The 13,290-nt window shown below is 33.9% G+C and overlaps 1 protein-coding gene across 11 annotated transcripts in view; it reads right to left on the minus strand.

Annotated features, from left to right (window-relative positions):
* Positions 1-13,290, minus strand: part of LOC111047592 (voltage-dependent T-type calcium channel subunit alpha-1G) — a 408,419-nt gene that overhangs the window by 66,181 nt on the left and 328,948 nt on the right. For 9 of the 11 annotated variants that reach the window (XM_039434132.1, XM_039434130.1, XM_039434138.1 and 6 more), the window contains 5 exons: positions 9,092-9,328; positions 7,809-7,991; positions 6,570-6,764; positions 4,544-4,695; positions 3,402-3,611 (listed from right to left, as the gene is read on the minus strand). In XM_039434132.1, coding sequence (XP_039290066.1) covers positions 3,402-3,611; positions 4,544-4,695; positions 6,570-6,764; positions 7,809-7,991; positions 9,092-9,328 — 977 coding nt within the window. The remainder of the gene's footprint in view (positions 1-3,401; positions 3,612-4,543; positions 4,696-6,569; positions 6,765-7,808; positions 7,992-9,091; positions 9,329-13,290) is intronic. The other 2 variants (XM_039434137.1, XM_039434133.1) reach the window with 2 other exon arrangements.

A 13,290-nucleotide genomic window follows, 5' to 3' on the forward strand; every position in this document is an offset into this window, starting at 1 on the left:
CAATTCCAATAATATTTTTCTGGAAACGGATATATCAACATTAATTAGACATTAAAAAAAAACTTTTTGGTGAAAAAATTTTGAAAGACGGGTGTTCACTGTGTCATAAAGCTATGATTGATATACGTTTAGTACAAGCTGCAAAAAACTTGATCATATTGATATTGATCTGATATCAATGTATTTGAAAAAAGATTGCCTTTGGTTATATTGATCATTAATAGAAAAGATAAAAAAAACAATTTATTTAAAACTTAATAAATAGAAAATATATATTGTCAATGTATAGAACATAGAACTTGTTATATTGAACTTCTTATATAGAACTTGTTATATTGTTCATTAATAGAAAAGATAAAAATATTTAATTTATTAAAAACTCTTAATCCATTTTTTCTAACAACTAGAAAATATCCAAGAAAAATAAACCAGCTAATCAGGACAGGATAACATCAAGTATGGTTTGAAATTTTGAAAAACTTATTTTCAGAAAAATAGTAAATACTATGACATTGAAGTGTGTATTTGAAGCTGTTGACTAGAGAAGTTGACCTTGAACAATGATACATCAAAAAAGCCAAAATGAACTCACTGCTTATAGTGCTCTCCAAGACTACAAATTTTCTAAGTAGCCTACCTTACAAGACCTTTCATTCAAAAAAAGAACTGACAAAACGATTTTCATCATAATAAAAGATGATCAAGACTAAGATGACATGGGGTAATATTTGTGACCCTAGTGTATAAGTAGGCTCTTGAAAACATGGGTGAAGAGTGTGGGATGATAATATCATTTAAATCAATTGATAAAAATTTAAAATCCGCAAAAGAAACATTAGCAGTGCATCAGATCATAAGTTATCTGATACAATTTTGATTTCAATGTGTTTATTTGTTTATTGTCTACTTTCTCATAATTTAGTGTAAGCATTTATCATGAATTTAACTGAGATTAGGAATGGTTCCTACTTTCTTGAGGATATATTTTAGGAATTTAATTCAAGCATTAGGATTTAAATGACATTCTGTCGTTTTTCAAGCTCATGAGAAACACTATAACCGTCAGTAATTATTTTTATGTTTGTTTTTCTCTATAATAGTATTTAGGGCCCCCCTAACTTGAGAAAAATCCTAGAAGTTTACCATAGTATTACATTGATTATTATTGTTGCCTTAATATCAAGCTGAACACAATAAGCAGTTGATTAGATGAATAAAAACTCAATCATTGTTGAGAAGAGACTGTCATTTTTGTACTTTAACGTCTTCCACATTAGGCATTAGCAATACCTTATTGTTTAAGATGAGCAAAAATTGAGAGTTGAATTACAAGAAAATGATAAATGATTATGATTGTAGCTGCAGAGGACTTAAATCTTTATTAGAATATGAGTTCAATTACTCCTTAAGAATCTCTCTCAGTGGAAGTTTTCAGTGCAATCCTTTCGTGAATATAAATATATTTTTTTTAAATCATGAATTATCACGTTCAAATAATACACAAATATAGTGATTGATAAACTATCCAATACAAATGTTTTAGCCCAACGAGGTATCAATTGGTTAACATTGAGGGCAGTACTTATAAACAATGATTCTTGAGACGCTCTTATAGTAAAGCACGCTCTAGCAACCCCAGAAACCAATCAGAATGATCCTAGTAGATGGTTCAGGGTTTCTGATTGGTCTCTAAAGCGTGCTTGGCTACGTATGTCTCAAGAATCCTTTATAAACACAGCCTTGATATTTATATCAGCGATTTATCAATACGGTAACCTATGAGTTTAAATCAAGTTTATTATAAGTATATGCTCAAAACTTTTAATTATTATATATTTTTCATCAATTGAGTTATTTTAAATGTATGAATTCAGGGCTACTTTCTTTTATTTATAAAATATAATTATAGTACCCTTTGAAAAATTGAGTTATTTTAATAGTTCATTATAAGAATATAATAAACAGAGTTATTATTTTTCAATTTTAATTTTAAAGTGGTGAATAGTTCTATAGATTCCCTCATGCAGCATTCTATTGTGATTGTGTTGGGTGTGGTGGTAGGGGGGGGGGAAGATTATTCAATTCTGTGTTAGGACGCATTCTTTAGAAATGCATGGATGAAATTAATAAATAAAATGTGCCTTCAGCATTCAGGTAGGAGTTCTCATACACATTACTTGTGTTATGAATTACAATGTGATCGGAATTTGTAATAATGTTCAACTCATGAATCATTCTTGAAATTACTCAGGCATCAGAGAAACTACACAATTGTAGAGTTCAAACATACTTTTCAAGGAGCAGATCCATTAAGATGAATAATTAGTCATCATATTACTGTAACAGCTCTCTTGATATATATTCCTCAAAACAGCATTGCAATTTGCTATTATGCACTGATAAATTGCAGTGTAACAACTTTTTCAATTTAATTATAAAAATAATCTAGAATATCGTAGAAAATCTATATTCTGATTGAAGAATGCTTCAATAGAATAGAAATAGAACTAGAATATCATCACAATTTAACTCAATTAAAAAAATATTCGCTTATCTTCCGAGAGAATGTTTTTTCGAACAAAAAATATAGTCTATAGTGGGGGACCTGACTTTTAAATAATAATTCATACATTTAAAAGGCATATAAATATGTGATTCAAGCTTTTACAATTAGATTCACGAAATAGGCATGAATTCAATAGATTATATCAATATTTCTATTTTACTATGGAATTCAGAAATTGTACCTAACTATTTTAATCGTGCTTTAGCACTTATTTGATACAGTATTGAGTCCAAAAAAGAGTATTATTTCTAGATTGTAAATGGGTTTCAATTCTAGATCTAGATTTAATTTCATCTCAATGGTGAAGTTTTGCTTCAATATTGGATAAATATATAAAGCCTATGAAGAGTTTTATTTGAGTTTTATCAGTTTTGATTCAACATTAGTAAAACATATAGCCTATTGAGGATTCTATTAGTTTTGCTTCAATAATGGAAAAACATAGCCTTTTGAGGGTTTTTTGGGACCGTGAATAATAGCTAAAGGTGATGAGGGAGACTTTTACGTGTATTACATTCTCTAGATGTGTTTTATTGTGAAGTGTTAGTTTTATTGAAGTTTTCAATGAGGATAACAAACAAGGAATGAAGGATTTGCATGACATATATGTCTGTATACAGCCTACGAAATCGGAACGAATTTGTTGCACAATCCAGTATATATATGCTGCAGCTCCTAGGTTAGATTTGTCAGCATGTTGTAGCAAAACCAAATTTAACAAATTGTTTACTAGGGTTTGAAAAGAGGTAAAAATAAATTATTCGAAGAGCACAGGCAAGTGAGTCAAAAGGGGGCGTTGGGAGTTGGGGTAGAATGGGAGGAAAATGCGCCATACCTGAATATGAAGATAAATAGTATGAGTAATGAGAAGAAAACTGCCACATTGTCCATGGTTCGCAACATAACGACCAGTTGACGTCTGAGATTCGGCATGAATCGAACCAGTTTGAGTATGCGCAGAAGACGGAATGTCCTCAGCACACTTAGGCCTGAGCTACCCTCCCCTCCACCTTCACCGAGGTACTCTTGAATCAGTTCAATAACACTGCAACACACATCAAATTCAAAAAAATATTTGACAGTTGTTGAGAGATCTAGAAATTATTGATTTTAAAACACTTCAAGAAAAGTTCAATGCTGTTCAACAGTTTAATATTCATAAAACTATAAACACTATACAGCATTTTTTCTTTAGGGCTTCTTCTAATATGAATAGAAATAGAAATTTTATTTATTTTCAAAATAATTTAAAGGGGTACTGAGATTTCTATTTCTATTCACACTATACAGTATACAAACAAACTAACTGGACTTTTATAGCCTGCTCTTTTCAAACTGTTGAATTGAAATCATGCTACTGTTAATAACCGTTGTACCTAATAATTAAGTAATGATAAACGTGATGTTGATGAAGTCATAATATACAAAATGTGATTTTTCTTTTGTTTTTGTGTGTTATATTTCATTGTAGAGTAGACCTAAGTATAAGGTAAGTAGTAAACATACCAGGATACTATTGACACATTATTTTTCATAGATTTGCCACTGCCTCCGATGATTTGGACTACAGACTATCGTGATAGAAATACGTAACTTGAATGTTGACAAAACAATTTGGCAATGATAATAATTTGATAAGAATGTTTATAATTGTTATTATGGAGACTCACTTTGTTATTCATACTAGTTTTTGACCTAATAATAGCTTCATGACACTAAAAACACTATAACACTATTATAGTCTATATTAATTGCTGCAGGCATATTATAAATCGAGTGATACCTCAATTCAATTTATTCATTTCCACCAAAAATATATGCATATTCAATAATAGTTACAAACAGAAACAAATCATGAAAATATATTCCCCCACTTTGACTATTATCCTTGTGTGGGGAACTGTTTCTAGTGAATGAATTATTATTGAAATTCCGGTGAATATTAAAGAAATTGATGTAAATGAGTGAAAATCTCACCTGAGAACAACAATAATTCCATCAAACACATTGAATCCATTGCTAATGTAGCCAAAAGGGCCCTCAGCAATGATTTTGAGCAACATCTCAAAGGCAAAAATGGCAGAAAAAACAATATTGCTTATTTCCACGATAACAGTTAGCTCTTCTGGCTGAAAACACAACAAAATAGATACAAGGATTACAAATCAGTGATATAAATCATGATAATAATTATACAGACCACATCAAGATATAGAATTGTACAAAGAAATATGTTTTGATGAAAGTTCACCTCTACTTATTCATAATTTTAACCACGTATGCAAATATATTAGTTTTCTTACTTAAGGATGTCCATAATAAAATGGTACTTATGGTAAATATATTTAGGATGTCTATTCATGTTAATTTCTATGCCAAGATACTTTATAGTAGTCTACTCTGTTATAGTCTTTTTAGACACTTTATTTCTAAGTGAATATTTGAAAAACACAGAAGCTGATGAAGCTCCTCCTCAGGAGTGAAATGCATTCCTCAATATTCAACAAAAAGTAGGTGATTTTAAATATTCACTTAGAAACACAGTGTGCAAACTACAAAGGAGCAATTATCATTAAAGTAGCAAAATACTAACAGTGAAGTCAGAAAACTTAACTTCAGTGAAGTCGGAAAAGAACTCCATTATTTCATTTGGAAAGCATAAATATGAATTGAAGTTGCAATAAAATGAAACCACTATGAAATTAATCACAGTAAAATACTGTTGCCAAAGTTGAGGGTAGAATCATGCTAATATAGGCTTACAATGTAACGAGAGATATATATATTTTCTACACAACAAAGTTATTTTTGGAAAAAATGATTCAACTTGATTAATCATACCTATCACTTCAAGTATGTGAAACTTAACATACTGATCAAATTACGTTTCCTCCAATAGCATTCTTACCCTAGAAATGAAATACTGTAAATTAAATCAATGAAGAAAGCCAGTCTGTAGATATATAAGTGATGCAAAAAATATATTTCACTCGGCGAGAAAAAAATGAATTGTATTTGAAATCTTTCTAAGAAAAATAATAATTCACAGCCCGGTTGCACGTACATTTATTACAACCGCCGTAAAATGGATTTTTCTCATTGAATCGTCTTTGTTCATTTAGGTTCTCCTGACACAGCATGACACAATTTTACTTTATTTGCTTAAAGGTAGGCGCACACAGATCGTCATCGGACGGATGGCACGCATCGGACGGATCGGACGATTAGATTTGAGTGCGCATATACCTACACAATGCGGATAGGTATGCACACTCCAATAATAATTGAAAACAATGCATCGAATCTAATCGTCCGATGCGTGCCGTCCGTCTGATGACGATCTGTGTGCGCCTACCTTTATAGTGAATGGATTTATATGTATGACAATTGTCAATGCTATTATGACATGTATTAATAAATGAAATCAATAGACGTACCTACAGCCGGGTGTAACACACTAGCATCAGAATATCAACTCCTACAACAATTAATATCTTTCTACACTTTAAGGGCCGGTTTCCGAGCTTGGAATTTAGCTGAGTTCTAGACTTTAAACAGCTGGAGTCAGAAAATTGGCTTTCCGAAACGGGGCATAGTCACGTAGTCATAGTCAAAGTCACGTTTAAATTAAATTTCAAAAACAAGAAAATTAAACACAAAATAAAATAAAGAGAAAATAGTGTAAAGTTTCAGCTATTTTGAATTATTTAGAATGTTTCATTTCGTCAAGGAAAAACGTTTCCAATATTATAGAAATGAGAAAATAAAGATTTATTTTGCTGCAACTATTCCCCGTTTTGGAAAGCCAATTTTCTGATCCCAGCTTTTAAATATCTACAACTTACCTTAATCCCAAGCTCGAAAAACGGCCTCTAGTGTATTTATCCAGTAATAAATTAATTCAATTCTTGATCACAATCATAAAATGTTCCAAATGAAATAGCAAGCATTCTTCCATGCATGGGAAAATGCCTGGAATATTGTTGATGCTTATTGAACCTACCTGATTGTGGTACTCAATACCCATGCTGAACGTATTGATGAGTATGGCGAGCAGGATGCCCTGTTGGAAGTACTTGTGTTCGACCAGCGCCTTGATGCAGTTCCTTATGCCGCACAGACATGTCGCACAACATCCGGAGCCACATCTCACGCCGCATCCAGACTTCTCGGCCGCCCATTCTTGTTGGATCTGCTCCTGCAACAATCACACATTTCAACATGTTGCGCAACATCCGGGACCCACATGCTGCGCAACATTCTGTGCCACTACATCTCGCGCCGCATCCAGACTTCTCAGTCGCCTATTCTTGTTGGATGTGCTTCACACTCCAACTCCAACTGAGAAACATATTGTTCATTAGTCTATACTTCAGATCTGGAATTAAGTGTTGAATCGATGATTGAAAGAAATTACAAATAATTTCTGATTAGTTTTCTGTTGAAAGGCAGTATCAAATTTGAACATTTTCTGTTCATTTTCTCTTGATAAAGCTGAGAAATCTCAGAGAACGCTTGAATTACGCTGAATTTGGGTCTTTGACGTAGTTTTCTAGCCCTTTCACAACAACAACACCTTATACAACATTGTTGACCTTAGCTGAACCAATTAAAGAAGGCTACCAAATTCAAAAATTTTCTATCAATTACCGCAGCTCTTGAAAAAACTTATAAAACGCTGAAAACCCGTCGATTTTAGCTGTACATCGAAGCTCTTGTGTTTTTTTGGGAAATTAGTTTTTAAAAACTGAGAAAACGCTTGGAAAAGCACAGATTCAGGGCGTATCTTTGGAAATTGTTCAAATCCGTTCTTAGAGCGCCTCTAGGAGGCCAACTGAACAACCTGTCAAATTTGAACTTATTCGGTCTAGTGGATTTCTAGTTCTGTTGATTATGAATGAGTGAGTGAATAAATCAGTGCCATTTCGCTTATAATTTATTTCATAATTTCATATATAGCTTCCTATATAATATATAAAATAGGATATAGGTATAGATGAGGGAACTCAGTCTCATTTCACTTCTATAGAGATTTAGATGAGGGAGCTCACCATCTGCGCCCTGGTATTCTGGTAGTGCGAGTGAGAGATCACTGATGAGCGACTTGACACAAACTATGAGAATATGGCATAAATGCGAACTTACCATCTGCGCCCTGGTATCCTGGCAGCATGTGAGACAGATGACTGACTTGATACAACCTTTATGATAATGGCATTAATAGGATCGTAAGCACACTTACCATCTGCGCCCTGGTATCCTGGTAGTGCGAGTGAGAGAGATGGGCTCCAAGCACACCCTTGCTGAGAGAGGAGAAGAGAGAGTCGAGGGCGAGCTGCCCAGTGGGTAGGGCTGCACTGAGAGCTCCACTCAGGGCCAGCAGCTCCTGGCAGGTCATCGCTTCACCGGCCGCTACTGTGGCCGCCTATATTCAACAAATACATCAAATAAAGTTTTTATTTAGTATTCCTTACAACAATTATGTCATGAAATGATAGAAGAGAGTAAAAATAAGGTAACCTTATGCTATTCCTCTCCATAATCTACATAAAAAGGTTACATACATATTCCGAAATAGGGAAAGTGTTGTACTTCTTCACTTCAAACGAGATTTGATTAAGCCATATGAATGTAATTTCTTTTATCAGCGAACGGGGAGATAATACAGCTTCATGAGTTTCGACACACAGTATTGTCCTCTGATTGGCTGGGAATGGGGCTGTTGGTGAAAGTAGGCCAATTCTCTCTACACTCAGGGGTCAATTTATTGTGAGTGTTGGCCGACAATTAAAATGAAAATATATTTCGGGCGGAGTTAGACTACTAGTAGGCAGGAATAGCATGAGCTGTGAGATGCGCGAGAGGAGAGATAATGGAGTGAGAGTGGGGAGGCCGCTCGAAACTAAGAGAGGGGAGGTGGCTGGAGCTTGTTGTTGAGACGGAAAGGCTCACTGTCGCCTTTCCTACTGCTTATGCTATTAGGCCTATGCAAACAGGAGCGATGTGCACCGTACGGAGGTCAAGTTGAGACTGAGTCAAATGCTTCCCCCACCACTAAAATTCTCTCTCGGGCTACGGCGCAACTTGAACTTAGAGCTCATGCTATTCCTGACGGGCTGTACCTGTATCGTAAGTTGGAATGACCAATGGTAGACGGTGAACGCTCTATACGTTTTTCCCGATGATTCGAATTTAGGCAGACAACTTTTCCTACTGAATTATTTCTAACTGTGCAGTGTAGTAGTTGGAATGGTCTTTTGCATATTGAATCTTGATCAGATTGAACTTTAAATGGTATTATTTCGAGAACAATTTCCTATTCTGATATTCGACCTTTTTTACGCCACTTATCCAATCAGCAATTTACATTTCTGGTTTTTTATCGACAAGGTAATGTTGACTTGAAATTCTCAATCTCGACTTGCATACATTGGTTAATGAGAATATATGGGTCAGTGTGAAATGATTTTTGGGATAAATTTGATTTTCGTTGAGAAACTTGCCGTGCGTCAAAAGCATACTGACCTGATGAGAAGCAGCACCAGACAGCAGTGACGCGTCCGTGCCAGCATCCGGCCCGGCATCCGTGGGCCAGATGGTGCCATCGCCGGCCTGCGTCATCTTCTCCGAGGAGCAGATGTTGCGCGTTTGCTGTTGACAGCCCGCCGCGCCGTGCAACAGAACAACATCGCTAAACATTACGCTGCTACGTCGGCGCGACATTGCATTTGTACCTGGCGGACTGAGAAGTTGTGAACCACTCTGCAGCAACCAAACAAAACAAAACCACACACCTTTCAGCTACTCTGGTCTCATCCAAATGTATTACCGTCACATCGAGAAATTGTATGTTTGTTGGATAAACTGTTACCCTTCACTGCAGTCAAGTATATCTTAGTTTCTCTGGAATTAAGTTACCTGAGTGTATCATAGTTTTCAGAACCATATAAGTGTATTGGTTGAATTGTATTCAATTTGGATAACTTGAGTACAAGTCTTGATGTTTATTAGATGTTCTGTTACACTCCTCTAAAGAAAATGATGAGGGTAGTGGGTCCACCTCAGTTTTCATAAGAATATGAAGTATTCTGTTTGAATTGTATTCAATAATAATTGAATAGGAAAACCCAAGCGTAAGTTTTGATGTTTGTTGGATGAACTGCTACACTCCTCTGGAGACAATGAGTATATCATAGTTTTGATCATTTTCAGAACAATATAAAGTTTTTTAGTTGAATTGTTTTCATTGGTAAGTTGAATAAATTAAGTAGGCAGAAGTTTTCATGTATGTTGTATAAACAGTTTCTATCTATTGATTTCAAGTTTCTCTTTGCAAGTACCTTAAGTAGTTGATTGATTGATTCCATGATTTTGTACACGCTATTTTCTAGTAGAAAAATCTCAACCTTCAGGCAATATCCAGAAGGCAATACCTTTCAAACTCCATTATTCAGTTCCCTCTGTATATAGAATTTAATTAAGTTTGTACAGTGAATTATGATGTAGTGGAACTTTTCCATAATTGAAGAAACTTGAGAGAATCTCTTCAATTAGATCGAATTTTCTATTCACGAAAATTTATGTTTCTAAATGTTAGAGCTACTAAGCTTTGACGGGTTGTCTGTTGATTGTCTGTCAGTGTTGTTTCAGCTAATACTAATTTCTAGAGCTAATAAACGAAATCTTTAATCCATGACCTTTTAATTTGGTTTGCATAATGGGTACCCTTCATAATCATGAGTGTTGAATGTTGGTTCACAGGTTTAATATTTTTAAATATCTGTGTCATATCCAGTTTTGGATGTGAAGGTGATATTGTGATAGACCATCCATACTGGATAAAAATACTAGATATTGTCAACCCACAGATTTATTGAAAATCCAGTTACAGGTTTCAGTTATTACACAATCATCAAACTCTGGTAAACAAAAACTGAAGTAAAGATCAGCCGTATTTATACTAACGGCCGAGCACCGCTATTGGAGTAGTCGTGGCCTATCAAGGTGAACGTATCTCATTGGCCTAGACAAGCTCCTCCTCTTTGAGCAGTTTTAGCCTTGACAAGGCCAGTAGCAGATGTCCATCTTGATAGGTCACAGCTTCCACCAATACCGATGCTTGGAGGTTAATATATATTATATAATACAGTTGATTTCAACTTTATTTCCAATTCAACAGAGAGATTGATAAAGGTTGAACAACTGGAATAGTATCTTGATTTTTAATAAATCTGTGGTTTGACAATATCTAGCTCTGGTTGCACGAAAGCCTGTTGAATTTTAATCGTAATCAAATGCCGCAAGAGCCGAACACAGAAGTCTTCTTTACGAAAAATCCTATTCCAATTCTCGTGGCATTTAATCACAATTTTCTCAGTTTTTTACAATCAAACAGGCTTTTAAGCACTTGTGCCTTAGTCTTTATATTCAGTAATATCTCATGATTAAGATTTAATTTGATAATGCTCATTCTTATAACTTAGGGTAAGAATAATTTCAATGAAAATTTTAAAAATTGATATTTTTGAGATGCCTGTGGACTGACTATTCATTGATGAGATTCAATTTGGTAATGCTCATTCTTAAAACTTAGGGTAACAATTATTTTGATGCATATTTCAAAATTTTTTATTTTTAAGATGCCTGTGGAATATTTAGTGATTGAGATTTAATTTGATAATGCTCATTTCTATAACTTAGTGTAAAAATAATTTCAATGCACAATTTGAAAATTGTTATTTTTAAGATGTCTGTGGACTGACTATTCATTGATGAGATTCAATTTGGTAATGCTCATTCTTATAACTTTAGGGTAACAATAATATTTCAATGCATATTTTAAAAATTGTTATTTGTAAGATGTCTGTGGACTATTCAGTGATAGTTCATGATTGAGATTCAATTTGGTAATGCTCATTCTTATAACTTGGGGTAACAATAATTTCAATGCATATTTTAAAAATTGATATTTTTGAGATGCCTGTGTAGTTTATGTATATTTGAAGCGGTTCAAAAATGAAAACTCTTTAAGCTCAAATAAATGAGGAAGTTCATCGGGAAAGTGTTCACAGTGTACCACAAACATAGGTCAATGGATTATTTGTATACTAAACTGCATTGCTAATGAATTGTGATATCCTTTCAAGGAATGTTCAAAAAATAGTTCACATTATTATGAAGTGATTATGAGATCGCCTTAGACCTGAAATCATATTAAAACTGTCAATAGGTTTCACAAATTGAATATGATAGAGTAGAGATGATTGGTTTGAGTAGTGTTCAAGTTTTCATAGAAAGCAAGCAGAGGAAATGTGAGTGTGATGATTGATTCTGTGAGTATAACAAAAGCAGACAAACATTCAATCTGCGTCTTGTAGCAAACATGTATTTGAATCTTTGCTGAGGTTGGAAAACGTTTTCAAAATCAACAGAAAGATGTGAAAACAATGTATACTTTCAGGTGTGCAACCGTTACAATTAATTTCGGTTCTAAATCGCAACAAGTGCATGAGCTGTGTTCTTCGAAATATACACAAAAGAGACAGTGAAAGAAACGACAGCACAATAGAGGAAGAAGTCAAACAATAATTTAAAAGAAATTTGGAAAATTTCAAAAAGAGGATAATAGCTGAAAAGTGGTTCAAACTTTACAGTTCACATCGCAAGTACCGTACAATGAATACAGGGTATTAAACGGTTCGTAAAGATTATATTTATCTATGACTGTGGATAACTGGGGTCCCATATCTGACTACATTCTATCTCTTTCCAATTCGACATAGTCTTGCACTAACTTTTCCAAGAAATCATTCACAATGCCAATCATGCATGGAAAAAATGGAATTTTAATAAGATTAGGCTAATCCATTCAATCAGTGGAAATTCCAAATTGATACTTTATAAAAAAACAAACGTCATCTTCATGAATAGAAGTTGAAAAGAGTAAAGTTCGCAAAAAAATTAACTCTGGAAAACGAAAAATGAGAAACCAAGTCGACTAAGTTATTCAAAGTAGTTAAAAATCTAGTGAAACTTGTAAACGTTTAGATTTTTTCAAAGAGAATGATGGACGGCCCTTCTGTCCTTTTCATTAACTTTGGTAAACACTCATTCATAACGTCATAACACACCGGACATTGCATGCAGAAAATTTATCATAATTTGAAACAAAAGAACTTCGGGCATGGAAAACTAAATTGAAGGCTGATGCACCAAAGAATCATCACGAGATGCATATATTAAAAAAGTATGTAATCAGAAATAGATCACCCCAAGCATCCACAAGTCATTTTGTATTGACAGGCAACAAGAGAGAATATTAAAGCAGAAAAGACAATAAATCATTCACTAAAGAAAGTAGGTAACAGAAAGAATTTGAAATAGATTGACAGACACTGATCATAACCAAAGCGAATAACATTTGAGAAAGTTACAAGAGAAATCAAGCTTGTATATATAATAAAATTTGATAGAATCTTCAATCAATCAAGAAAGCTGTTGAAACTTGAGAAAACAGATTAGTTTCATTCACTGTAAGGCACACATAGAAAACAATCATGCAAAGCTCAAAACATGATACATATAGAATCATACCACAGAAAAAAAACATCACAAGAAACACAAGTATTCGAGATATTGACGAGAAAACACAAGATATACTCATGCTAACAATTGAAAAAATTCTCAAGAATAAGAAATAGAAAGGCTCCACAAGAGTGATACAA

This window comes from Nilaparvata lugens, chromosome 8 (genome assembly GCF_014356525.2).
Source record: "Nilaparvata lugens isolate BPH chromosome 8, ASM1435652v1, whole genome shotgun sequence".
In the NCBI taxonomy this organism is placed as follows: domain Eukaryota; kingdom Metazoa; phylum Arthropoda; class Insecta; order Hemiptera; family Delphacidae; genus Nilaparvata; species Nilaparvata lugens.